The sequence below is a fragment of the Macrobrachium nipponense genome, chromosome 29, assembly GCF_015104395.2.
Source record: "Macrobrachium nipponense isolate FS-2020 chromosome 29, ASM1510439v2, whole genome shotgun sequence".
Lineage (NCBI taxonomy): Eukaryota > Metazoa > Arthropoda > Malacostraca > Decapoda > Palaemonidae > Macrobrachium > Macrobrachium nipponense.
In genome coordinates this window covers 6,802,402-6,830,392 of record NC_061092.1, presented here as the reverse complement: position 1 = coordinate 6,830,392, position 27,991 = coordinate 6,802,402, and the positions used below count along the sequence as shown (strand labels likewise).

Here is a 27,991-nt window from a genome sequence, read left to right as displayed (position 1 = left end):
CAACATGTAGGAGGAGAACTCGTTAGCAACGGAAGTATTCAATAAGGATCCTCCTCGGAGGAAGACTTGTCTCTCGGACTTTTAGATTTCCTATCGTCTACTGGTGTAGCTGACTAAAATCACCTCCCCTTGCCGGAAAGGCCAAAAGCTCAAAGTGAAAGAATTTCTTCCACCCTTCTCCAGTCTCCTGATAAACGATGGTGGATCTTCAGGACTTTCGGACAATGTAGCGCCAGTCAGGCGCCAAATGCCAAAACAGGCGTGAAGACACCAGAGAAAGACAGTCAATATGAACACTGTCATTGTCTGATGAGGAGAAGAGCGGGCCTCCAACCTGGCGCAGTGCGCTAGAGGCGAACAAATCGGGAAAAAGTGTCCGATGTGCACATCGCCAGTTTTCCTCGAGACTCTTAACAAGCTCGAAGCTCCAGCAAGTGGGGAGAAATCAGCCACGCGCCAGGCGCAAGGCTCCAAACAGGCGCAAGACACCGGCAAGGTGCGAGGCACCAGCCAGGCGTGAGGCGCCAGGCAAACAGGATGCACCAGCCAGGCGCAAGGAGCCAGTGATTTTTTTTTTTTTTTTTTTGAGGTTTGAAAGGAGTTTGGGGGATAACTCTTTTTCAATTCTAGCACGAACCCTCATGTTAGGAACAGGTGATCGGGATCGGTGTTGCGCTCCTTAGTTATGCCAATAGGCATAGGCATATTGTCATATAAGCGGATTAGCACCCATTGACAAATGCCAATTAGGCTCGACCGAGTAAGTGGATAAGACCCCATCGGTAGACCCACAAGAACTCTTGGCCACAGATCACTATCTTGCTAAGGCTCTTGAGACAAAGCAGACTCCTATGCAATAGCTAGGAAGTCGACCCTTCGTCTAGAAACACAGAGGAACCAAGGTCTATAAATACCTACAACATATGTTGTTTACCTGTCTAGTCAGGAGTTAGCTGTCTCTTGCCCTCCACCAAAGGGTGTCAATCAGCTATGTATATATCTGACAGGTAAGTTGAATGTATGAAAATGATATTGTTATGATACAATAAAGTTTCATACATACTTACCTGGCAGATATATACATAGCTATCGACTCCGTCGTCCCCGACAGAAATTCGAATTTCGCGGCACACGCTACAGGTAGGTCAGGTGATCTACCGACCTGCCGCTGGGTGGCAGGACTAGGAACCATTCCCGTTTTCTAATCAGATTCTCTCTTCCACCTGTCTCCTGCGGGGAGGCTGGGTGGGTCTTCAATCGTATATATCTGCCAGGTAAGTATGTATGAAACTTTATTGTATCATAACAATATCATATTCATTGCTAGGGGGTGTTTCAAAATGTTATGAGTAGTAGTTCTAATACGTGAAGTTGTACTTACCAGTGTTAAAGATTTGATGATTCATTTCATGTTTTATCTAGTTACATGATTTTACCATGTATTTTGGAAGGTTAATTGCCATGGTAGGTTCATGTCATACCACTTGAAAAGAAAATGTTCATTACAGTCCAACTCAAGTTATAGTGGTTTATTTATTTCTATATTTATCATTATTCACAGAATTTTCTTATATAAAGACATCAATTTGTTGATTTCAGGTTTCACAGTGTTTGTGGTATAGAAAGGAAAATTGGCCTTGCATTAGAGGTATCTGCTAATCTTCCAGAGCAGAGCGTGATTGACAGGTAAGCTGAACTAAGATGTAATGTGTGATTTTGTTGATATTGGTGGTTTTTAATGTCTAGGAGACAATGAAGGTTTAAGACCCTTAATAGGTAAATGGAGATTTAGAATAGACAAATGTTCTTAAATTTTAATATGTTCAATGTGAACATAATGTTTCAAATTATACATTAATTACAGCATGCAATGTGAAAAGATAATTTTTGTCCATCTTTTGTAACAAAAAGTATATTATGGAAAAATTTCAGAGTATCCTTAACTAATTTTGTTTACTCAGTTTGCTATTTTTTATAAGTGTGAGTAGCTCTCTTTTGATATTTTCCTTTTACCTTTAGGTAAGTTCTGACTGCCAATTGTTTTACAGATGGATGGGTGAGCCAATCAAATGTGCTCTTCTCCCAACTTCTATTTGGTTAACAAATAAGAAAGGATACCCAGTTCTTTCATTTGCGCATCAACGCCTCGTAAAAAGCTTGTTCAAGTTACATGCACAGTTTATTGTTTGCGGACCTTTGAGACACCAGCATTACAAACTATATCAGCAGTATTTGGATCATATCATAAGAGTATGTATGAGCCTTTGTTTTTCCTTGGTGCTTCAAAAAATTCATGTGGCCCCATCTTAGATCTAGTGTCGACATACTTTTAATATTGGTTCAGGAGGTTTTGTTATGAAAAAACGTATACGCATCACCAATGATTATCATTGTTGGTCTTCACAACCCCAATGTAGTAAAGTAATTTTGCACCTCAAGTTCTTTATTTTTCTGTGAGAACATGTAAATTGTGCTTGCATTATATTTCTCTTTGCTCTGGTTTTGTCATTGCAGGAAAAGCATTTTATTTTGTAACCCTTACTGTAACAGAAATATTTCCAATAATAGTGATCTTGAAGGTTAGAGTTAAATTGTTAATTCAGTGGTCTTGTTAACCTTCTTTATTTGATCTAGCTCCTCACATTATTCAGTCTGTGAATACTGTAGAGGAAAGCAGGGGCATGTAGTACATGCATGCTCTTAAAGATTCTGAATCCTTTGGAGTTCAACAAACAAAGTTCCATGGTATCATGCAACAGTTACCCACGAGACAACAAAATTACAATAAATTTTTCCCCTTAAGTATTCATTAACAGCCATATATTGTTTTCTTAGATGTCACTTTCCATGATTCATTAGTAAGATCTTAACTTATGTATTTCAGACACAAACAGAGATGGACCCCTTGACAGATTTTGCCCGAGGTTACGAAGATTATCTTCAGTGTCCATTGCAGCCTCTGATGGATAATCTTGAGAGTCAAACATATGAAGTGTTTGAGAAAGATCCCATTAAGTATTCTCAGTACGAAAAGGCTATGCATTTAGCTATTATTGACAAGATTCCGGAGGAGGAAAAAGACACCAAGGAAATGTAAGTGCTGCTTGAATGCATTCAAGTTTTTGTCATCAGAGTATAATGATCATTTTGAAAGTTCTTTTATTATTGCAGTAATGTGCAGTTCTGTCAGAACTGCATATTACTGGATATTACTTGTCATCACTTCCAGCAGTTGGCTTGAAAAATTTGTGACTTCCGCGAGTTCTGCTTTTTTTTCAATAATGCTATGATTTATTGCAGAATTTGTCGGATTTTTTTTAATACTTCAGTGTAAGGTTTATGGCGATTGTTAGTGCTGATAAGTTACGAGTACAATGTTATTGTATCTTCACTCATTCATAGCCAGTAGGAGTTTAGTTTTGATTTTTCTGGTTGTAGTTTTGAGATCTCTATACACAGTGATTTTGAATATTTTCAACGATGACCTTAGTGACTGTTGTATGTAGTCGTATAAGTTGTAACATTTACATTACACGATTTTAGTATTAGGTAATTTAAATTCATTATCCACATGTATAAATTTATTTATGACTGAATTTTTCCATTTTCAAGTAAATAAAAATCATGTTGGGAACCTATGTGGTTTGCAGAATGTTGAGGAATTTTACATCCATAGTTTATATTGATCCTGTATTAATAAGTGTAACAGTGTTTTAGTTAATTTTGCACTGACTGTATCCAGTCACTTGCCTTTGCTTACTGGCTACACATTAACCATAGGAAGCATTCTCCAAAGGAGTTTGTATGTGACATTCTTTGGCTGACCAAGAATTTTCTAGACTGTATTCTTTGTAACACTTATTCTAAGTTAATCAGACAATGATTTTGAATTGCAGTGTCTTGATGGTTGTTGGGGCAGGCCGTGGTCCTCTGGTGCGAAGAGCATTGTCATCTGCAAAGGCAGCTCAACGGAAAATTAAAGTCTACGCTGTAGAAAAGAATCCAAATGCTGTTGTCACATTACAAGCACAGCAAGATGAAGACTGGGGAGAGCAGGTTTGTAGAAATTTGTACACTTGGAGTTTTTTACCTAAAGCTAAAAGTATTTTGAAAGGAGAATAAATGTAGCTTGTGCTTTCCCTGGCTTTGAAATTCAAGAACTTGGCTAAAAGTGAATAGAGGGTTATTTTCTTTTCACTGTATTCAAGTCACTAGTGCCCATTGAATCCTTGAACCTTCAGCTCTAGATATCAGCAGAAATGTCTTTATGGGCTATTTCTTGTAATTTTAAGTTCAACCTGACTTGACTTTTCAGACATTGGAATTCTGGTAGTATCTTTTGTAGTACTTATGTATGGTTTATAAGATATGTCTGTGATTCTCCATTTTTTATTTTTCCATAGATGACTAGTGCTAAGTGTATTTTAATAAACTGCAGCTTTGTATCCAAATGGATAAGAGCTTCAATATACAGTATGGGTTATTCAGATTGCGAACCAGAATGCTACAAGCCTAAGGGCCTCAGTAAGGAAAGCTGCCTGGTGAGCACCTTCAGTGCACCTCACTTGGTCCAGGATGTTAGCTACTTCCCTTTGGCCCCTAGCTGCACCCTCTTAATCTTTAATTTACCTCTATTCCACCTCTATTCCCATTCCATTCTTGCTAGCTTATCACTGATGATTACTTCATGTAACCACCGGGAGTTTAATCAATTGGACCACAAAGTACAATGGTATATGATTCAAGAATAATTTGTACCTTAGCAAGAAAATTTTCAGACTATAACATCTCAACTGAAGTGTTTTATGAAGGAAAACCTATTAAAACCTGGGATAAGCTTTTTACTTAGTTTCTTTTATGTTTTCCTGATACCATTTTGAATGTAAAGTTTTGTAATGCTTCAATTTAAACCAGCACAGAATTGAATCTTTTCTTTGAAAGATGGGAAACTTACATTATTGATGAGATGTCATTGTGTATTAAGCTGTATGTATTGTAAACCCTTTAACTTTTACTTGAAAGTTTTGAGCCATCACGGTTAACTGTATTACCTGATGGTATGGATGCAACTGACATTACATATGAAATTAGCAAAGAGTAATGATAGTTCCTACATAACTCTTGAGTTTTGAAATAGTGTTATCATAAATGTTGTGGTGGATTGGAGAAATCCAATATATATTTCAAGGTGCATTGGGTGATTATTTGCAAAGTTGTTGGGGTAATTTTTACCTTTGTTGGTGTGTGTGAATTGATTTTTTACTGCAGTATTATTATGGGAAGTAAATGACGGTTCATGTAGATTCCCTTCCGTTGAGTTGAAACATCGTTTGCTTCGAGAACAATACTGTATTTAACCTAAAACCATAATTCCAGGTAACGGTTGTCTCGTGTGATATGAGAGAATGGAATGCTCCAGAAAAGGCTGACATCTTGGTGTCAGAGTTGTTGGGTTCATTTGGCGACAACGAACTGTCCCCGGAATGTCTTGATGGTGCTCAAAAGTTTTTGAAAGGTAATTGGATTTGGTTTAGATGTAACTCTATTCAAACTAAACTTTAATAAATGCCAACTTGTTCTGACCCAATGGTAAACATGAGAAAAAAAATAACAGTGGACTATCCTTGACCACAAACAGATATACAACTTAGTGTTAAATGTTCTTTATACAGTATTAGAAAATTAAGTTGCCCTAGCATTAAGAAGTCTGAGTATTACTTTTTTAAAAACTTTTCTTACATTGTAATTGGTGGCTTTTATTTTTGTCAGATGATGGAATAAGCATCCCGAGTAGTTACACTTCGTTCTTGTGTCCACTCCAGTCACCAAAGTTGTTTAATGAAATAAGACACAGCAGAGAAAAGGATAAGCATATTTATGCTCACTTTGAGACGCCATACGTAGTTTACTTACACAACAAGAAAGAATTGGCACCGACTCAACCACTCTTCACATTCTCACATCCCAATAAAGGTTAGTAGTGTTTGAAAGTTAAACCTGTTTTCATTACTTTTGTAACTGCTACTTTGCAGAATGTATTTCTTCAAGAACATCAATATTTTCATGTAAACCGATGTTTCATAGTTGGTTTTAGTCTGTGCAGTGGCCGTCCAGTCCCATTAACTTGTGTAGGAACTTGTTTATACACTTATGATTGCATAATTATGGTTGGTATTAGCTCTCAGAGGCTTTATATAAGTTGTGTAGTTACTTACAGTAGGAAGGTCAGTGTAGATGCATAATTATGGTTGGTATTATTAGCTCTCAGAGGCTTTATATAAGTTGTGTAGTTACTTAAGTATGAAACCTACACTGACCCACCTGCTTTATGTGGACGAGTCTTCAAGCTGCTTAATTAGACATAAGTGCATTTGGCTTGTTCCTCATTGTAATGTTAGGGTGTTCTTGTTGTATAAACTGTAATTTATTTGGATTGCTGGTTTTTTGTATTTAATTGATATTACTATGTTCTTAAATTTTATTCATACATATTTATTGGAAAAAGAATGGCAGCTGTTAAAAATAGTTCTTTGCTTAACTGAGTGGAAAGAATTTTCAGGTTTGTTCCATATTAGTCTAGAAAAATTATTTAAAATGCTTCATAAAATTTTGTAATATAAATTACTCCATTTGGACATATGACTACTGTGTAGTGAAATTGTAGTTTGCTCTAGATCCTTAGATCTGAACTTTCTCTTGTCCATCTAAATATTATTGTCATCTAAATATTATAATCCCATATCAGACTTAATTCATATTTTGCTTTTAAAGTGTCTCCAGTTTATTGCATACATTATTAATCCTATAGCAAGGAAAATAACAATGATCCAAATCACAATTTAATGCTTCATAGCTGCCCCATGCTTACAGTATTAATCTCTTACAGATAAAGTCATCGATAATAGAAGATACAAAGCCCTACAGTTTCAAATAACTACAGATAATGTTGTTCACGGATTTGGTGGTTATTTTGAGGCAGAGCTATATAAGGACATAACATTATCTATCAAGCCTGAAACTCATTCCAAAGGGATGTTTTCTTGGTTTCCTATACTTTTTCCAGTAAGGGTAAGTGAAAAAATCTGAAGTGATTATTTTTAGTAAAGGTATATTTTGAGGCAGTAATAGTAAACTTTTGTTAAAAATTCAGAGCGAAAGCAATTAAACTAAGTTTTGTTGAGTTAACTTAGAGCTTCTACTTTGGCATTTATGCCTTTGTCATTTCAGAATGGCTGTAGTAATGTTACTTTTCCAAGAAAGGTGAATTACCACCACTGTAATCCTTCTGCTGTGACCTTTTCTTGGTCAGTTTTAGTATATGATTTTTCCGATGCTGCAGACTTCAAAACATGTTGGATGCTATAATTTCTTTTAATTAGTTATGTCGGGTCTGTCATATATAACAGAGCTAAATGTTTTATCAGTTCAACTTAGTATTCCCAGCTTGATATGAGAACTTTCCCAATCTTGTCTGAAAAGATTCTTGTAATCTTTGAAGTGGGCTTTCTTGATTCGTGCCATCACTGAAGTGGGCCGCCTTGATTCGTGCCGTCACTGAAGTGAGCTTTCTTGATTCGTGCCGTCACTGAAGTGGGCTGCCTTGATTTCATCTCTGAAGTGGACTTTCTGATTCTTTGCCTAACTTTTTTAGTTGTACAGCTTCAGTCTTGTGAAAAAGTTCCGTTACTTGAATGTTTGTACCTTGACCTTTCTTGATTGCTACATGGGTACATTACCATAGGAATCTTTGCTTTTGCTTTTCAAGTCTGCTGCCTTTTTTCTCACCTGAAATATAAGGGGACTACAGTTCATGAAAGATAATGACCATTAGTGTTAGGTGGTTTCACGTTACTAGTAATGACCATTAATGTTTAATGAGGTTTCATGTTACTAGCATTTACTATTTTACCTGATGAAGAATTAGTGTTCTGATTTAGCTGCTTAACTGATACTTAACATGTCTTTTAGCTAGTCTACAAAATATGTTGGTATTATCATTGGGGGAGAAATTTTTTAATTTACGCATATTATAGGGATTAATGTTTTCATACTGGTTTTAGTTTTTAATACTTTTTAAACTCAAAATAATTAAAAATTTTAATAATTCTCAAAATATTTTTAAAGATTTTCAAATTTTGCTTTTGAAGTATCTATTAATTGGTAAATAGCCTTTCACAATAACAAAGATATAATCAGTCATACCTTCCCTTTCTCAGGATCCATTTCCTGTCCGTGCTGGCGAAGTGGTGGAAGTACACTTTTGGAGATGTACAACGAAGAAGAACGTTTGGTACGAGTGGTGTGTCACTTCCCCAATTGTTGGCTCCGTTCATAACCCCAACGGACGCGCTTACACCATTGGGTTATAACATTTAGTTCCTGTAGGAATATATTTTTATATACATATATAGAGATATTATATAAAAATTGAACAAACTGATTTGATTGTAAGCTCTTTCGTTTTCGTATGCATAAATTTGGCTTGTGAAAATAGGTTCAGTTGTTTAGAGGTCCAGTTTTGTAATAGTTATGTTGAAGAATAATTGAAGGCGATGTTTTTGTATTTTTTCCCCACCTCCCAATTGTAATAAAATGGGTTTATTAGCAAGTAACTTAAAATCCACTGGTGAAAAGAACCAAAAGAGCTCTTGACCAGTTGACAAACTAACAAAAATATATTATTCTGAGCAAGTGGCCATCATTGATTCTACAAAATATTATAATGATGGTGATTAGAATATTATAAGACCGTATATTTTACATGCACAGATAAAAAAAAAACTCAAAGAAATTTTTACCTGAATTCCATATAAACTGCCCAGTCTAACGATGTGTTCTCCCTGAATTCCTTCCAAATATAACATGGATGGCGGTGTTGGTCTTCAATCAGGCGAGTTGAATACAGCAGCAATAAACCACCAATCAGGAACTACCTATCTTGAAAATAAAATTTAGTATATATAGTTTTTGTGTTTACTAGCACAGAAAAACTAAAAAATAATCTAATTCTTCATTTGGTACCTAAGTACGGATTCAAATTGAAGTTGCTTGAATATATGTTTCTTATTAATTCAGTATCAACCTTTTTAAATTTGAACTGTATCCTGCATCTTTAACCTCAAAAGAGGTGCTAATCGATTTAAAACTATGACATTTTACCATTAAATATACATGAAAATTTTTATTAACGCATTTCTGCCCTTTAAAAAAAATTGCTTTATCTGGTAATCACACATCGCATGTTGCAAAATGGTTTTGAAGCTTTACAGTAAAACTTTGAGGGGTTAGAGATGTGTGTTTCTAGTGATAGAAGTTCACTCTCGACGTGGTTCGGAAGTCACATAGAGCTGTTGGTCCCGTTGCTGAATAACCACTGGTTCCATGCAACGTAAAACACTAAACAAACAAACAAATTTACAGTAAAATAGCTTGGTTATTGTCTTTAGTGTTTATAACAGGATAATATGAATTATAAGTTACCATTATCGATATTTCTTGAATCAAGAAAAAAAATTAAAAACTTAAGGCCTTCTAGGCTCTCTTAATCGTTTACAATAGTTACAAATAGCTTATAACTTGTGTGTGGAAATTTACTGACTGGACTGCAATAGTGCTGGCACTGAATTGCAGACTACTCAAAAGCTATAAGTTTTGTTATAAAATTGTTTCAAAATATGGATTTTTCATTGCTGCCATCAGTCAAGAGTTAGAACAATGTCTTGTCTCACTATTATGCATTGTGATTTAACATTGAAGTGCCTCAAACGTTCTGTTTATTGGACAACTTTAATGAAAGTGGACGTTACCGTATTTTCACATTGCATTGTATCCATGATTGGGGGACACACCGTCTTTTACTGGTCAAATTTAAAGAGTTTGCACCCAATCAGAATGAACGTGCCAAGTAAACAATGAATGAAGAATACAAAACACCATGTAAAATAACTTCAAATGTGACTTTTTAGATCGTCTGCATGATGGAAGCCTAAAAAGAATTAATTCTCACGAAATCATTTTGAGCTCCTGTGGTCTCATTATTCGTTCATTAATAGGCTGTTACAACGAGAAAGTAATTTCCCAGAAACGAAGTCTCTTTACCGAACTTTAACTTGTGTTTCTAGTGTAAATTGTAAATTACTTAATATTACTTTGAAAATGTGCATAAAGTGCAGGCAGTCGTACGTTCAATCTAACAATAACAACAGACTTTTCAAGAATATTTTTACGAGCAGTCAGCACAGTTCATCAATAAATGGAGCAGCTAAAAATGTTTTTAGTAGTTCCGGCACTAAACATCTCTACCCATCTCCATGGATCAGATAAGCCATACATGGTACTGTTATGCACAATAGTTCGTTCCCTCTGCTGCTATGCGATTCTAGTTGCACCAAGATACGATTGCGGTGCCGGATCCAAATGCGACACAATATTGCGCAAATCGTACATTTGTCCGACTGCCGCACAAAGTGACAAAATTTTTGACATGCTTGCAGTCAGCTCTCTTCAGCCTGTAGTGGTGACTAGATGTACAGGAAGAGAAAATTGTCTTTATTTATTACATTTGAGAAAAAAGAAGAGAAAACCTAGAATTCACTCGCTACACCCTTTGAATACACAAAGGCACTTATACGGTGCATTTGTCACAATTTTCGAGGAGCTGAAGAGAGATAATGATAAATTTTGCAATTACTTCAGAATGTCTAAAACAACCTTTGAGGAACTCTTGTCACATCTGCATGACCAGTCGCTAAAAGAAATACGACATTCAGAAATGATATTTCGCCAGCACAACAACTGGCAGTTACCATCAAGTAAGAGGAAATAATATGGACCTTTCCTTGTAAATTTGCTTTTCCATATAGAAATTAAAAAAGAAATGAAAACAACTAGTGTTAGCTGAAACATCTCTATTTATCAAAAGTATAAACTGATATATCTATATAAAAACAAATCTTTTACTTTGATATAAAAAAATCCATATCTCTGTTTCATTAATTAATGTAAGTAAAACGTAAGTGTTAACTATAAAAACTTCTAAAAAAATCATATATATCGAAATCAAAAGCTTTTAGTCCTTTTTTATATCAATAATCTGCCGATAACCTTCTAATAATTTCAGTATCAAAACGTAAATGTAACCTTAATGAAAAAAACAGCAAATCAATTAGTAAATCATTTCTCAGTAGTTTATACTTAAGCAATCCATACCTGTAGTTCTTTCTTATTTACAAATAACACTATTGTTATTATTATTGTATGGTGTTTTTTCGTTGCATGGAACAAGTGGTTATTCAGAAACGGGAATAACACTATTTATATCCCTCAAATGTTTTCAATACCCAATGCACCCGATCACCAGAAGCAGTGGAACTGTGGAAGTCTACTGCTGTCGCACTTATATGCAGGAAACAATCGCATAGTGTGAAGACACATATTGAAGGCAATGGCCAACTGCAATCGCGTCTGGGTGCAGCACCGGACATGGCCAGTGGGGCCTGTCGTCTGTAATGCGATGCCGGACCGACATAGTGTGAAAAGGTACATTAGAGATTATAGTCTACTGCTAGTCGCATGTAGGTCCGACATCGTGTCGCATTTACGTACGACATAGTGTGAAAGGTCCTGAAGCAGTTGAACAAGTAAATAACGGAGCATCCAATAGATGTTTCGCCGTCAGGCCAAGGAAGGAGGAGTGGGCAGCAGGTATTTTTCTTGAGCATAGAGTAAAGTATCCATAATCTATTAACGTTAATTAAGAGAGTGGTCGTAAACATTTTGTTGTTGACGATACTGGGTTTGAGTGTAAAATGTGCATTTAAGGAAATATGCGAAATAAATATGAGACTAAAAGTGCTTAGGAACTCAGTATTTATGAAACAGCATTTACTATAGATTATTAAATCTTATATGCTGACATGACTGTCCACGAGATCGATACAAAACTTTCACCAACAGTGTTAACGGTGGTGTTCTGTAAGCAGCAAGCCACTTCTTCATATATAGTATATATATATATATATATATATATATATATATATATATATATATATATTATATATTATATATATATATATATATATATATATATAGGCTGCGGTGAATAGTTCAACCGGCAGACGCCTTACTTTGTTCTAACACAAATTGTAGAAATGACCACCACAAGAGAGATCTGAATGAATTCTATTCGAACATAATCCCTGCTATGCTTGCTTCGGGCAGGATTGCCTACAGATTTCGTCAAGGTAATTCTCGTAATATACCTGGATGAATGACTTGGTTAAAGATCTGCTATACATACTCACGAGAAATGTTTTTACTGTGGAGGCAAAATGGTAGCCCCGGGGAAGGGCACACTGCATTACTAATGAGACAGGCGAGAGCGCAATTCAAACTTGCTCTTAAGCACTGCAGGTTAAATGAAAAACAACTAATAGCCGATGCAATGTCCAGAAACTTAGAATCTGGTGATTATCCTCGTCTTTGGAAAGATATCCAGTCCTTAAATCCCAAAACTAAAAAGCTATCACAGAGAGTAGGGGAAGCAGTCGGAGACGAAGCTATTGCAAGAATGTGGGGCGATCACGTCAAGAATATCCTGAATTGCATAAATGATCAAGATTCCCGAAGGGATGTAGATAACCTCCTTACTGACAACATTCAATTTCATTTTGCAGACCGTATTACGCCAGGTAACATCAGCGATGCCATAAACAGCCTACCTAATAAGACAGAGGCCTTCAATTTCTGCCATCCGATAATTTACATTTTGCTAGCTGCCCTATTCAATGCGTGCATAATTCACCGGTTTCTTCCAGACTCCCTACTCTTAGTTCACTTGATACCGTTAATCAAAAACAAGCTAAAGGACGCAGCTGACCCTGGCAACTACCGGCCGATTGCAATCACAACGATCGCATCGAAGATACTTGAGTCTGTTCTAGTGAGACTTCTCCCCTTTCTACACACCACTGACAACCAGTTCGGGTTTAAAGCAAATCACTCAACCGACACCTGCATCTACGTACTGAAAGAATGGCTGAACTACTACCTATCATCAGCCTCTCCTGTTTTCCTTTGTTTTGTAGATGTGAGAAAAGCATTTGACAGAGTAAACTACATGAAGCTCTTCCTGAAGCTGCAATAAAAGGGGCGGGCACACCCCTGTATCTAATTGGCATTTTACATTGCTGGTTCTCCACACAGCAATTCTGTGTCAAATGGGGTAACGTATTATCTTACACCTTCGGCTCCCTAAACGGGCTTCGGCAAGGGGGCATTCTCTCTCCATACCTCTTTAATACGTACACAAATGCCTTGAATGTAAAACTGAACTCGCTCCCAATCGGATGCACCGTCAATGAAACAACTATAAATAACCTCTGTTACGCCGACGATATGGTTCTGATTTCCCCATCAGTGCAAGGTCTCCAACGACTCATCGACACTTGTCGCCAATATGGAGAGGAATTTGATATAATCTACAACGAAACCAAGACCCAGTGCATATCGCTGCTCCCAAGATCGCTTAAGCATATTGCAGAACCTCAAATTTTCCTCGGAAACCATCGGCTGGAATTTGTGCACGAATTTCCGTAATTTTAAATGGGTTTTGGGGGGTCACATTATCACCTAAAAAAGAATACGGCAGACATTGAACAGAGGCGTCGTAAACTATGTGCAGCTGGCAACATGATTGCAAGGAGGTTTGCCTTCTGTCACCGAGACGTGAAACTGCTGCTCTTCCGCTCGTACTGCTACAGTATCTATGGGTGTTCCCTCTGGACGAACTATACCCGAGAGGACCATGAGACGCATCACTGTTGTGCACAATGACATTCGAGACGCCTCACAAACACTCCCCGCTACCACTCCGCCACACAGATGTTCATAGAAAACCACCTGGACAATTTAAAAATCATTGTTAGGCGAACAATGTCCAGTCTGGTAACCCGAGTGAGAAACAGCAGCAACTCGCTCATACAAAGCATCCTAAGGAGTGAAGCAAGAAGAAAATCTAAATTGTGGGAAAGATGGGAAAATGAGGCCTTTGTCCCATAAAGGACTTAATCTCTGTATTGGCAAGATGTCATCTGCAGTTTTTGTCATTATTACATTTATTGCTGATATTCTAATTTTTTATTATTACTGTGATTACTATCAAGTTAAAGTTTTATTTACATTTAATTTATGTATTTAGCCCTCTGGACCTGACTACTGTAACCACCTAAGGTCTCTAGTTGAAATTTAAGTTATATAATACGTGCACTAACTGTTATTACTCTCAATGCATTTTCTTCTCACCAATATTATTACTGTTATTACCAGTATGATGATTGCTAGCTTTTATGCTACCTCAGCTATTTGTGAATAAGTGCCGATTATTCATTTTCTTTTTTCATTTTATCATGTTTCATGTATCTAGATTGTGTATGTTACTGTCTGTATTTTGTATATTCAATGTATATGGCCCTGAGCTGAAATAAAGCATATTATATATATATATATATATATATATATATAGATATATATATATATATATATATATATATATATATATATATATATATATATATATATATATATATATATATATATAAGAACATCTATATCAGCAAATTAGCAAAATTTTCAGTTCACTTACTTTATTGAGGTAGCAACCATACACACTGATACATGTCTATATACTTATACAATTCATGATTGGGCCAACCTCCATAGAGAAAGCGGGCGATGTGAGCAAATCAACGCTAAAAAAATTGACGGCTATATATAATTTTTCTTTATTTACTAAATTTTGTTAGTAACTCAAAACAGCATGAAATATTAGGATACTTTCACCAATATAACAGGTTCATATTTGGTGGAAAAGAGACAGACAGAACCACAGAATATAACAAGACAAAGATAAGTAGAGAGAGAGAGAGAGAGATAACTTATTAAGTTCTTTTCTAGATTATGGTGTGAAGAAGCCTCGTGTTCTTATTTTCTTCCTAGCACCAGATCAGTTGCAAAATATCAGTTATTATCAATTTTACTAAATTTTTTTTTCGTAAGGATATTTTCATCCTTGTTTTCAAGATGCATTGTAATAGAAAATAACTTAACTCAATTTCTGAGTTTTTTTTTTTTTCAAAGAAGCAAAGTAGTTTCTAGTGCCGATGTAGTTATAGCTAATTCTAATGTGTAAAAGAGTTAATAAGTTATTGTAGGAATTTAACTTTTCTTTTCTGTGAAGTCAACTGCCGTTGTCCTTGCCGTTCTCTGACCATTTCCTGTCTTAGGGAGGGTTAGGAACCACTAGCTTCTACCTTTGCATTGGCGAATTAAGTTGCCTAGTATATGGCCATTCGTAGACTGCAGCTTTTAGCTCCACTAATTCTATCAGGGCTTATTTCTTCTACCTTTTGGACCCCCTTTTACTATTCCAGGCTTAGTTTCTTAACTGCTGTGCTCTTATTCTGTCTCAACTTTATTACCTTAATCTGTTTTCCTTCTTTTCTTGGAATGAAGCGAGTTTTGTAATTCCCTTTATTTCATAATAACAAAATAAAAGTAGTGATATTTACAAAGCCTTCTATATTCAAAATTTAAGGCTTATTTCAGTTTGACTAAATGTTAAACTAAAAAACCATCACATTTTTCCGACAATCTGGCAGATAACTTTGAACCAATATCACTTTTTTTTTCATTTAATTTTGAGATACTACACATTTAACTTTTCACTTTAAACCTTTGAAATATGCATGATCTTCCAAAACATTAGCATTAACTGGTAATCAAGTAAAAGGAACATAACAAAAAACACGTGAGCTAGTGTCAATATTTTATCATTATTATTAGTATGAAAATATACAATGAGTAGGATGTCCTACCTCCATCTGCATCTGTGACCTCACACAGACGATCAGGTATGGAATCTACAGTTTATATGATGTAACAGAAGTTTTGGGTTATGTATTTGATTTCCCTGGAACGTGTTTTACGCAAACATGTTTTTCTTTATCAAGCACGCTTCTGCAATACATTTTCTTAACCTTACATGTCATGTCGTTTTCATTGTTGTATTTATTATTTGACGACATTATTGACTGTAATTGTTTTTAAATTGCAACAGTTTCTTCGTTACACATCTTTGAGAGGCACAGTATTTAATTGTTGTCATTATGATCCGTATTAAACAGTATTATTTACATTTGTGTTCTAAGGATGCGTTCACACCAAATGCGTCGCCTTATATAGAAATAGGGTTGTTAGGATTTTCTACTTTATTTCTATATTGGATTTCAATTTACGAATCAAGTTATGCTCTAATAAAACTGTACTCCTTTATTATATCTGATTTTATCTTTTATATAGGACAAAATTGAGTATAATTAAATTTCGTTTTAGCTTTTCTTTGTATGCATATGATATAAATTTAAAATCTTAAAACAAACTTACCTATAGTTTTTGAAATCATTATAGTTGAAGTAGCTGATTATTATATAGATAATATATTATTTCTCTTGATGTCTCGGCTAATTCATTTAGAATGATATCTTTTAGTTATTTTGTTAAATTCAATATAAATAGAACGGAGCTTAGAAAAATGGTCATTTTTTGGTGCAGTTCCAATTGCCCGCCTGTAGTTAGTATTGTTGTTCTTGTAGACAAAAAGTAAATAAAGGAAAATCCCTAAATATATTTTAATAGATAAGACGATAAGAGACCAAACAAAAAAGATACTTACTGCAAAAAGATCCCGTACACGAGAGAGAGAGAGAGAGAGAGAGAGAGAGAGAGAGAGAGAGAGAGAGAGGAGAGAGAGAGATGAGAGAGAGAGAGAGAGAATTGCAGCAATTTATAAAACCTACAAGGCATGATTAAAAAATCTTTCAGAATGTTTCTTGCTATATTTCGATAAATCGAAATATCTCTTGTAAAATATTGAAAATCAAGGAAAAAAGCGAGAGATATAGAGGAGAGTATATGAAGTGGGTATTCCAGTTTGAAGAAAATGTGGCCTTACCTGGCCTTGGCAGCAGGTGTTGTGTGACGTTGTTGTGTAGATGTTGTTTGAAATACGGAGAGAAGTGTGACGCAAGGATAGTGATGTTGTTTATAGGCTGCCTATTGACCGGTTGAGGTCCTCGTAATTCCTGATGATGGAGGTGAAGAGCCCAAGGAAATGGAATTGAAGGAGAGAATTTCGGCCTTGCGAGACACCATCCAGTACCAGAGAGAGCAGCAGGTGAACTTGGACAGGATAATTTTTGAGCTGCAAAGAGGCTTGACTACAATGAAGAGATTCAGGCGGCAGGGCGGAAAGGAAGAAAGCACTCGGTGTATGTACATAACTGAGGAGGTGTTGCAAGAACAGGCGTGGCAAGAAAGGGCCCCACTTATTCGAAGGTGAGACGTTGTTTGTGAAGGAAGGAGAAGGATCAAGTGAAGATGGAAAAAAACAGCAGCTGGAAGACAAGATTGTCAAGACACAGAAGAAAATGCGCAGTTGATGGATTACACAAAGATGCCCTATGTGAGAGGATAAGGGAACCGACAGTGCAATTGCCAGAGGCAAACTGGCAGGTTGAGAGGCAAGAGAAACTGCTACGACAGAAGGAGAAGGACCTGCAGATATAGAGCGAAGAAGCGGCGCGGATGGCGAGGCTCGTCCAGGAACGAAAAGAGGCGACCGAAAAAGCGCTAATCGGGCAGGAAAGACGCCGAGGTCAGGCTCGAGCTCCTGCAGAAGAAAGTGGAAGACCTTAGGAAGGAAAGGTGTGGACTCCATTGTGAAGTTGAGGTTGCGAAACTGAAGAGAAAGGAGCTGAGGTGCCTTGTAGAGGAAGGAAATGATGGCTTCAAGTGGCTGGATAGGAAGAGCGGTGTTCAGGGCGAACGGAACGACCAGTTGGAAGATGAGGTTGGAGAGGGTGCGAGGAGCGAAGGAGAAATTGGTTCGCCAGTGAAGAAAAGCTGCCTGGGAATTAGAGATGCGTGGAGGAGAAGTGGAAAATGAAGGAGCAGCTGTCCATGTTGAAGGAATGGAGCGACCAAGTCTAAGCTGGCCTTGTGAAGAGGATGAGATGTGAAAAATTTGAGGAGCATGTTTGTTGTATGGAAAGTTTTTTTTTTTTTATTGAAATCAATAAAGTTTATGTAGAAAGTACGATTTTCATTGACACAATGAATTTTTTTTAGCAAATTTTGTTATTTACATAATAATTGGAGTGGCAAGATTGGAAGCAGAGGATAGAGTGAAGATTGGTGGAGTTCCAGGAGAAGCATGGGATTGAGAGAAGATTGGTGGAGTGCCAGGAGAAGCATAGGATTAAAAGAAGATTCAGGGAGCGTCAGAAAAAGAAGCAGAGACTTCAGAGAAGATTTGTGGAGTGGGAGGATAAGAAGGAGAGGATTCAGAGAAGATTGTGGCATGCGAGAAGAAGCAGAGGATTGAGAGAAGGCCCTGGAGAATTGAAAGGATTCAGTGGCATATTCTGATTGTAAGGTTAAGCAGAGGTGTTACTCTCTATAGGGAGGGCCCGGGCCAAAAGGGCTCGCCACGTGTCGACGGGCGGGCGAAAGGCCCTCCCGGCGGGTCCCGGAAACGGGGGGCTCGAAGGCCAAGCCTGGGTCTCGGGAAACGGTGGTGGGCGCGGGCGGAGGCCCGCCTGGCGTCCCGGGAAACGGGTTGGGGCCGGAGGGCGGGGCCTGGTGGTCCCGGGGATTTGGCGGGCAAACGGCCTCCCTGGCGTCCCGGGACGGGCCCGGGCGACGGCCCGCCCGGCGGTCCCGGGACTGGGGGGGGGGGGGGGCGGGGGGGGGGGGGGGGGGGCCGGCGGGCCCGCCCTGGCCGTCCCGGGACGGGCGGTGGGTGGGCGGACGCGGGCGCCTGGCGTTCCCGGGACGGCGGCGACGGCCCGCCTGGCGTCCCACGGGACGGTCGGGCCCGGGACGGCCCGCTGGCGTCCCCGGGACGGGCGGGCGAACGGCCCTGGCGTCCCCGGGACGCTGGGCGGGCCGGCCCGCCTGGGCGGGTCCCGGGACGGTGGCGTCGGGACGGGCCCGGCTGGCGTCCCGGGACGGGGCGGGGCGACGGCCCGCCTGGCTCCCGGGACTGGCGCCCGGGACGGCCCGCCAGGCCGTCCCTGGGACCGGGCGGGGCGACGGCCCGCCTGGCGTCCCTCAGGACGGGCCGGGCGGGGACGGGCTCCCTGGGCGTCCTGGGGACTGGCGGGCGACGGCCCGCCTGGCGTCCCGGGACGGGCGGGTGACGGCCCGCCTGGCGGGTCCCGGACGGTCGGGCGACGGCCCGCCCTGGGGCCCGGGCGGACGGCCCGCCAGCGTCCCGGGAACGGGGGGCGACGGTCCCGCCAAGGCGTCCCGGGCCGGGCCGGGCGGACGGCGCCAGGGAGGTCGACGGGTCCACGGGCGACCGGCCCGCCAGGCGGGCCAGGGGACCGGTGGCGTGACGGCCCGCCCCAGGGTCCCGGACGGGCGGGCGCGACCGGCCACCGGCCCTGGCGTCCCAGGACGGGGGGCGGGCGGACTGGCACGCCCTGGGCCCGGGTCCATGGAACGGGCGGGCGACGGCCCCCCGCCTGGGTCCCAGGAACCGGGAGGGCGCCGGGGCCCGGACCTGGCCCGGGACGACGGGCGGGCGGAAACGGGACCGGCCAGGCCGGTCCCGGGACGCGCGGGCGACGGGCAAGCCAGGCGTCCGGGTACGGGCGGGCGACGGCCGCTGGCGTCCCGGGACGGTTGCGGGCGACGGGCGGGCGACGGGCCCGCCTGGCGTCCCGGGACGGGGCGGGCGACACGCCCGCCTGGCGTCCCGGGCACGGAGGGCGGGCGACGGACGCCACTGGCGTCCGGGACGGGGGGGGGCGGGCGGACGGCCCCCCAGCGTCCCGAGACGGGCGGGCGACGGCCCGCAGGCGTTCCCGGGTAACTTCAAATGTGAATTTTTAGATCGTCTGCATGATGGAAGCCTAATAAGAAATACTAATTCAAACAAAATCATTTTGAGCTCCTGTGGTCTCATTATTCGTTCGTTAATAGGCTGTTACAACGAGAAAGCAATTTCCCAGAAACGAAGTCTCTTTACCGAACTTTAACTTGTGTCTTTAGTGTAAATTGTAAATTACTTAATATACTTTGAAAATGTGCATAAAGTGCAGGCAGTCGTACGTTCAATCTAACAATAACAACAGACTTTTTCAAGAATATTTTTACGAGCAATCAGCACAGTTCATCAATAAATGGAGCAGCTACAAATGTTTTTAGTAGTTCCGGCACTAAAACATCTCTACCCATCTCCATGGATCAGATAAGCCATACATGGTAACTGTCACGCACAATGGTCGTTCCCTCTGCTGCTGAATCGGGCCCTTTCACACTATGCGATTCTAGTCGCACCAAGATACGATTGCGGTGCCGGATCTAAATGCGACACAAAATTGCGCAAATCGTACATTTGTCCGACTGCCGCACAAAGTGGACAAAAGTTTTGACAAGCGCTTGCAGTCTCGCTCTCAGCCTGTGGTGTGACTAGATATACAGGAAGAGAAAATTGTTTTTATTTATTACATTTGAGAAAAAAGAAGAGAAAAACCTAGAATTCACTCTGTACACCCTTTGAATACACAAAGGCATTTGCCACAATTTTCGAGGAGCTGAAGGTAGATAATGATAAATTTTGCAATTACTTCAGAAGGTCTAAAACAACCTTTTAGGAATTCTTGTCACGTTTGCATGACCAGTTGCTAAAAGAAATACGACATTCAGAGATGATATTTCGCCAGCACAACAACTGGCAGTTACCATCAAGGAAGAGGAAATAATATGGACCTTTCCTTGTAAATTTGCTTTTCCATATAGAATTAAAAAGGAGAAATGAAAACAACTAGTGTTAGCTGAAACATCTCTATTTATCAAAAGTATAAACTGATATATCTATATAAAAAAAAAAAATCTTTTACTTTGATATAAAAAAATCCATATCTCTGTTTCATTAATTAATGTAAGTAAAACGTAAGTGTTAACTATAAAAACTTCTAAAAAAAATCATATATACGAAAATCAAAAAGCTTTTAGTCCTCTTTTATATCAATAATCTGCCGATAACCTTCTAATAATTTCAGTATCAAAACGTAAATGTAACCTTAATGAAAAAAACAGCAAATCAATTAGTAACTCATTTCTCAGTAGTTTATACTTAAGCAAATCCATACCTGTAGTTCTTTCTTATTTACAAATAACACTATTGTATTATTATTATTGTATGGTGTTTTTTCGTTGCATAGAACAAGTGGTTATTCAGCAACGGGAATAACACTATTTATATCCCTCAAAATTGTTTCAATACCCAATGCACCCGGTCACCAGAAGCAGTGGAACTGCGGAATTCTACTGCTGTCGTACTTCTATGCAGGAAACAATCGCATAGTGTGAAGACACGTATTGAAGGCAATGGCCAACTGCAATCGCGTCTGGGTGCAGCACTGGACATGGCCAGTGGGGCCTGTCGGCTGTAATGCGATGCCGGACCGACAGTGTGAAAAGGTACATTAGAGATCATAGTCGACTGTTAGTCGCATGTAGGTCCGACATCGTGTCGCATTTACGTACGACATAGTGTGAAAGGTCCTGAAGCGGCTGAATAAGTAACTAAGCATCCAATAGGTGTTGCGCCGTCAGACCAAGGAAGGAGGAGTGGGCAGCAGGTATTTTTCTTGAGCATAGAGTAAAGTATCCATAATCTATTAACGTTAATTAAGAGAGTGGTCGTAAACATTTTGTGTTGACGAACTGGGTTTGAGTGTAAAATGTGCATTTAAAGGAAATATGCGAAATAAATATGAGACTAAAAGTGCTTAGGAACTCAGTATTTATGAAACAGCTTTTACTATAGATTATTAAATCTTATATACTGACATGACTTTCCACGAGATCGATACAAAACTTTCACAACAGTGTTAACGGTGGTGTTCTGCAAGCAGCAAGCCACTTCTATATATATATATATATATATATATATATATATATATATATATATATATATATATATATATATATTATATATGTATATAGGCTGCGGTCAATAGTTCAACCGGCAGACGCCTTACTTTGTTCTAACACAAATTGTAGAAATGACCACCACAAGAGGGATCTGAATGAATTCTATTCGAACATAATCCCTGCTATGATTGCTTCAGGCAGGATTGCCTACAGATTTCGTCAAAGTAATTCTCGTAATATACCTGGATGGAATGACTTGGTTAAAGATCTGTATACATACTCACGAGAAATGTTTTTTACTGTAGAGGCAAAATGGTAGCCCCCCCCGGGGAAGGGAACACTGCATTAGTAATGAGACAGGCGAGAGCGCAGTTCAAACTTGCTCTTAAGCACTGCAGGTTAAATGAAAAACAACTAATAGCCGATGCAATGTCTAGAAACTTAGAATCTGGTGATTATCCTCGTCTTTGGAAAGATATCCAGTCCTTAAATCCCAAAACTAAAAAGCTATCACAGAGAGTAGGGGAAGCAGTCGGAGACGAAGCTATTGCAAGAATGTGGGGCGATCACTTCGACAATATCCTGAATTGCATAAATGATCAAGATTCCCGAAGGGATGTAGATAACCTCCTTACTGACAACATTCAATTTCATTTTGCAGACCGTATTACGCCAGGTAACATCAGCAATGCTATAAACAGCCTACCTAATAGACAGAGGCTTCAATTTCTGCCATCCGATAATTTACATATTGCTAGCTGCCCTATTCAATGCGTGCATAATTCACCGGTTTCTTCCAGACTCCCTACTCTTAGTTCACTTGATACCATTAATCAAAAACAAGCTAAAGGACGCAGCTGACCCTGGCAACTACCGGCCGATTGCAATCACAACGATCGCATTCGAAGATACTTGAGTCGGTTGCTTCTAATGAGACTTCTCCCCTTTCTACACACCACTGACAACCAGTTCGGGTTTAAAGCAAACCACTCAACCGACACCTGCATCTTTTAGGGCTGTTGCCTTGTATAATAAGGCGCCCTATGAGGTAATGTTAGACTTGCGATATCTTACGCTAAGTCGGTTGGTATTGCACTTCCATATTCATGAGAGTGTCTTGGGGTTTGTAGATCACTTACGAAGTCGGTATTATCTTCTTGGGGTATGACGACGAGTGTTAAACTCATGATGATTCGGCAATGATGTGAGGATTCTAGTAGAAACCACGAAGTACAAAAATACTTATATTCTCTGAATTTACATGGTGAAGATCAGGTATGATTGTACAAGTCTTCTAATGACGATAGCTTGATCGCTTCTGCCAATGATGATGGCTAATTCTATTCTCTCTACATGATAAAGCTTAGGTAAAGAGGTACAGGTCTTCTAATGACGATAGCTAACTCTATTCTGCTGTACTACCATCTCGGTTACCAGTCATAAAGGAACAGACAGTAGCTCGAACATATGAACATACAATCAGATGACATAGTTACATACGAACATACAATCAGATGACATAGTTACTAATCACGTAGGGCCCGCTTGAGCTATAGGTCACGGTGTTGTCTCAAGCAGGAAGCTTGGACTAAATTTAGTTTAACAAATTGAATGACTACAGGTACGGCATTTTTTTCTTAGGCCTAATTTTATTGTATATGTTATCTTAGCCTACTTTTATTGTATATGTCATCTTTAGCGTCTCTAGTCTGATCACATTCCTGCAAGCAATCTGGTTAACCTCTTAGTTTTAGTTTTTATATATATGGACTAACATTACATATTTTTATTAATGTAATCATTACATAAAAGCTCGGTCAGCTACCAAAACCAACCACTGAATATTAACTCAAGCTTGACTTGCATTTGACTTATAGGGAGTGTGATACAGACACTATGTGAAAATATATAGATAGAAAATACTTATAAGTAAAAAAAAAATTCATGGTGTACACAAATACAGATTCAAGTAATAAAATATTAGACATAATATGCATATGATATTCGTAAATAATAGTGATCACGTGATATATACTGATACAGTTTTTCACTTCATCTCATTAAGATACATATGCTACAGAAAATACTAATGTACTCTGATAATCGCATAAAACAAAGATTAACATGATAAAAATCATATTTTAACTGATAAAAATTTCATATATGAATTGATAAAATTATTAATGTTTATGCTGATTGATTCGTTGATTTTTATGCTAACTGTTATATATCTGATTCATTAACCCATATACCTAACTCATATATAACTGCAGTTATTGGTAAGATAAAAGGTAACAGATTGATTATAGGCTACCTGATTTGTTTATAAATATGTATATGGATTCATATAATTATGATTAATATATGTGCACTTTAATAGATTCCTATTGCGTACACGCAAAGATATATTTAGATTCGTTATTTATATCATTTATATATAGATTCCTAGTGCGTACACGCAAAAATATATTTTGATTCTGTTATTTATGATCATTTTATATATAGGATACATGATACTTTATATAGGATACATGATACCTTATATATATATACATGACCGAGGTTATACTACTTCACATTTAAACTAGCGCTCGAACAACTTTCGTCCATTACACAGTTCCAGACAACCACCTATAGCCAAATGAAATGGCCAATTCCATATGGTTAAAACAGGGGAAAATTTGCCTGGGCGGGTCGGGCCAACGTTCTATTTGCGCTCATACTTGTTCTCTGCATCCTAATCCACACGACTACGTTTGCAATGAATAAAATCACCCCCAGCACGAGTCCTCGCCAGCAAAGTAGAGTTGAATATCCTTCGGGTCGTAATTGTCGGAAGTATTGTCCCTTTTGTAGTCGATTTCCGACAGCCGCCGGAGCGTTCCGCATTAAAACAAGATTAACGACGGGATACGGTGTCGGTCGAAGAAGTCCATGATGGTGCTTATTCCCTTCACATTGTAGGCGGTTGTTTACTAGACTGCCGTCGTCCGCAGCAACGAACGATTTTTTGAAGTTGCGATGTGAACTTTCGTACTGCAGGATACTGTAACCAGGTTCCATTAATCAGCCTGCAAGTGAAATTATACTTGTCACAAGGGCAAAGTAAATTCAGACGACATCCAAATACAGGGGGAGAGAGAGCCATTGACCAGACTTAACCCACATGAATTCGCTGATATTTTATGGAATTCAAAAGAGAGCTGTACAAACTTTTTTATCCATGGCATTAATAATGAGTGAACCTATCCAGGTCTATGAGGACTGTAAAAATATCCATAATTATAAAAAACAATACGAATCCCAAAGAAAATTCGATATTACTGGTAGTAAGTTACTAGACAAAGAAGTGGAAAAATGGAGCTATTTGTAAGATTGCCAGGCAACATAAGAGTCAAATAAAGAGAATATTAATCATGATTCTGTATTTCTCTATGCTAACTGAAATTAAGTTGTGATAAAATCTGATCCTATGTGCCCTAACAAAAGTTCATATTCAATTTTCTCGCGCGCATCCTCTGAGTTAATTTTTAAACTTTATTAATAGGCTAGAGAATGCAACGAAAGAACCCACTATGTAAACTAATTTCTATATAAACTTGGGTTTTTTCAAGAAAATGTGACATTTCGACATGAATGTTGATTTACTTGGATTGTAATAGACTAATGTTGTCAAGTAAATATTTCATATCCATGACTTGATACTTCTAAATGTCCGTTTATACCAATGTCTTAAGCTGAATTATTGACTCTAATTGTCTATGAGGTTCAGAAAAAATTAATTCATTTTGTTGTTATAGAAATTCTATTTGCTTATTTTGTTTATTAATTTTAAAACGATTGCAAGTCCTTAACTAAAATTGCATTGCACACACGGATAAGAATAGGTTATGTGGTATGTCATGTGACCTATGAACCACATGTGAAGTCCATGAGCTAAGCATTCCTTTCTCCAGTCACTCTGCTTTGCAAGCGCGAGACGACACACAGATGAAGCCTGTGCAAGCAGATATTTGAGGTATAACAGAACAATGATTTGTCGGCAAACGCGACAGGCATCTTCTAGACTGATGACGTGGTCACCAGCTTAAGAGTTACGTTACTTGCTGTAAAAGAAACGACTTAGTGTAAATTGTTTTTTGTTTTTTGTTTTTTAATAGTCGACACCCACACGAAAAGAATGTCTGAAAAAAAAAACAGTACCAAAATTGAACAATATATTAGTTTCATGCTGGATATCTGCATGATTGTAAATAAATGTAATACTGTTAAATTAGATATTCCTTATTCAAACTAATGAAAAGGGTTTCCATACAAATTTTATATATACTATTTGCCCTGTATAAGATTATTATAGGATTATTCCATAGATAACATTTTCACTTCTAGACTTCCTGACTTTAAAATCTCTTTTATCTTATTTTATTTATTTATTTATATTATTATTATTTTTTTGTTTCATTGACTACGAATATGAATCACCGGGACAGACAATATGTCAGTAGGTTTGATGTGGTTTGAACTTTTAGCTTATTTGTCATTACTAAAGCGTTAAGTTAGAGTTCAAATCTTTACGCATATAATTTGGATTTATATTTAATTAACCTATGGTTACGTTTTGCGTATTGATTTTATCTTGATTCTTTTTTATCATAATTTGTAACCCTTCCGACTCTTACGGAGTGTATTATATTGACTCCAATTGTATCCTTTATTTATTTATTTTATTTTTTATTTATTATTTATATATTTTTTATATATATTTGATAAATTAATGGTTGGCTTGAATATGTGGAAAAGTGTTCTAGCGGCGTACCGTATAAGGCTACTTGCGGTATCAATTCTATAGATACAAAGATATGGATGATAAAGGTATTTAAAATAAAACCGCGAGAACCGCTATAATCCAGTTCGGATCCCAATATCACGAGTTGTAACTCGTAAGACATTGACACTTTCTTATTTATCTCTTATTCTACCAAACCGATTGACTGGGTGATAAAATATATTATTGGTTTTCTTAATGGATAGGAATTCACACAACGTGTTAAGGAGATTATTATTGATTTACACCACCCGAGTCACAGATTATTATGTGTTGAATTCCATGTTTACTGATTTAGCACTCATAAATATTCCTAGCGCACTCAATTGCGGTGTTTGTTTTTAGTGCTATTAATTCTATATAACGTGTCAAGGAAACTATTAACACTAAGAAGTGTTTATTCCCTCTGTCAGGCTCATAATTCTGTTAATAGTTCTACGTATATTCTTTCAAGGATTGACTTGGCACAGGATAGGCCCTTAAACTGAAAGGTGCTTAGTGTATCCCTTGTTTTCATGACACGTGTTACAATTAGTTATGTGCTTTTTATATCTGTAAGCATTGTAGGCCAGTAAAATAGTGATTTGGCTTTCTGTGACATAATAGGGAACCCTGGATGACGGAATGCAAACCAGTTTAGGACGATTGGTATGAAGAGATTATTACTACTACCTGGTCGTTAGTCACTGCTGTGTTCTTCGGGTTTTCCTCGTCACGGACCTACATATAATATTACCTTTGATTACATTATTCTGATACACATACTTTAAATATACTTTTGCTTTAGGGTTTTCTGCTCGAAGTGTTTATTGTTTTTGCTTAGTCGCTGACCCTGTTCCGTTCGAAGTGTTTATATTTGCTTATTGCTGCTGACTCTTGCTTTGTTCAGTTTGTAACAGTTCGGCGCTCCGACCCAGATATTCAATGCTCGCGATCTCTTGGGTTAAGGAATTTCTTGTTTAGATACGGTTTTAACAATAGGCACGGATGTTTCTATATCTTTAGTCTAATTAATGGTTCTTTGCAGTATGGTGCGGGATTGCGGGATAATGCGTCAGCTATGATAATTGCTTCCCAGGTAGATATCTTATCTTGGCTCCAAAGACCTGAATGATCATTTGTCACCGAGTTCCTTTTGGACGGTGATTAAAGCCTTTGAAAAAA

The 27,991-nt window shown here is 38.5% G+C and overlaps 1 protein-coding gene and 1 long non-coding RNA gene across 2 annotated transcripts in view; one reads left to right on the top strand and one right to left on the bottom strand.

The window, feature by feature from the left end:
• LOC135206075 (protein arginine N-methyltransferase 5-like) overlaps positions 1 to 8,553 on the top strand; it is a 40,472-nt gene extending 31,919 nt beyond the window's left edge. The window contains exons 5-12 of the mRNA XM_064237273.1: positions 1,600 to 1,686; positions 2,049 to 2,250; positions 2,885 to 3,093; positions 3,897 to 4,056; positions 5,377 to 5,515; positions 5,770 to 5,973; positions 6,887 to 7,068; positions 8,217 to 8,553. Coding sequence (XP_064093343.1) covers positions 1,600 to 1,686; positions 2,049 to 2,250; positions 2,885 to 3,093; positions 3,897 to 4,056; positions 5,377 to 5,515; positions 5,770 to 5,973; positions 6,887 to 7,068; positions 8,217 to 8,369 — 1,336 coding nt within the window. The 3' untranslated portion in view covers positions 8,370 to 8,553. The remainder of the gene's footprint in view (positions 1 to 1,599; positions 1,687 to 2,048; positions 2,251 to 2,884; positions 3,094 to 3,896; positions 4,057 to 5,376; positions 5,516 to 5,769; positions 5,974 to 6,886; positions 7,069 to 8,216) is intronic.
• A 244-nt stretch (positions 8,554 to 8,797) lies between these two features.
• LOC135206079 (uncharacterized) overlaps positions 8,798 to 27,991 on the bottom strand; it is a 40,045-nt gene continuing 20,851 nt past the window's right edge. The window contains exon 3 of the long non-coding RNA XR_010312672.1: positions 8,798 to 8,933. This is a non-coding gene — a long non-coding RNA (uncharacterized LOC135206079). The remainder of the gene's footprint in view (positions 8,934 to 27,991) is intronic.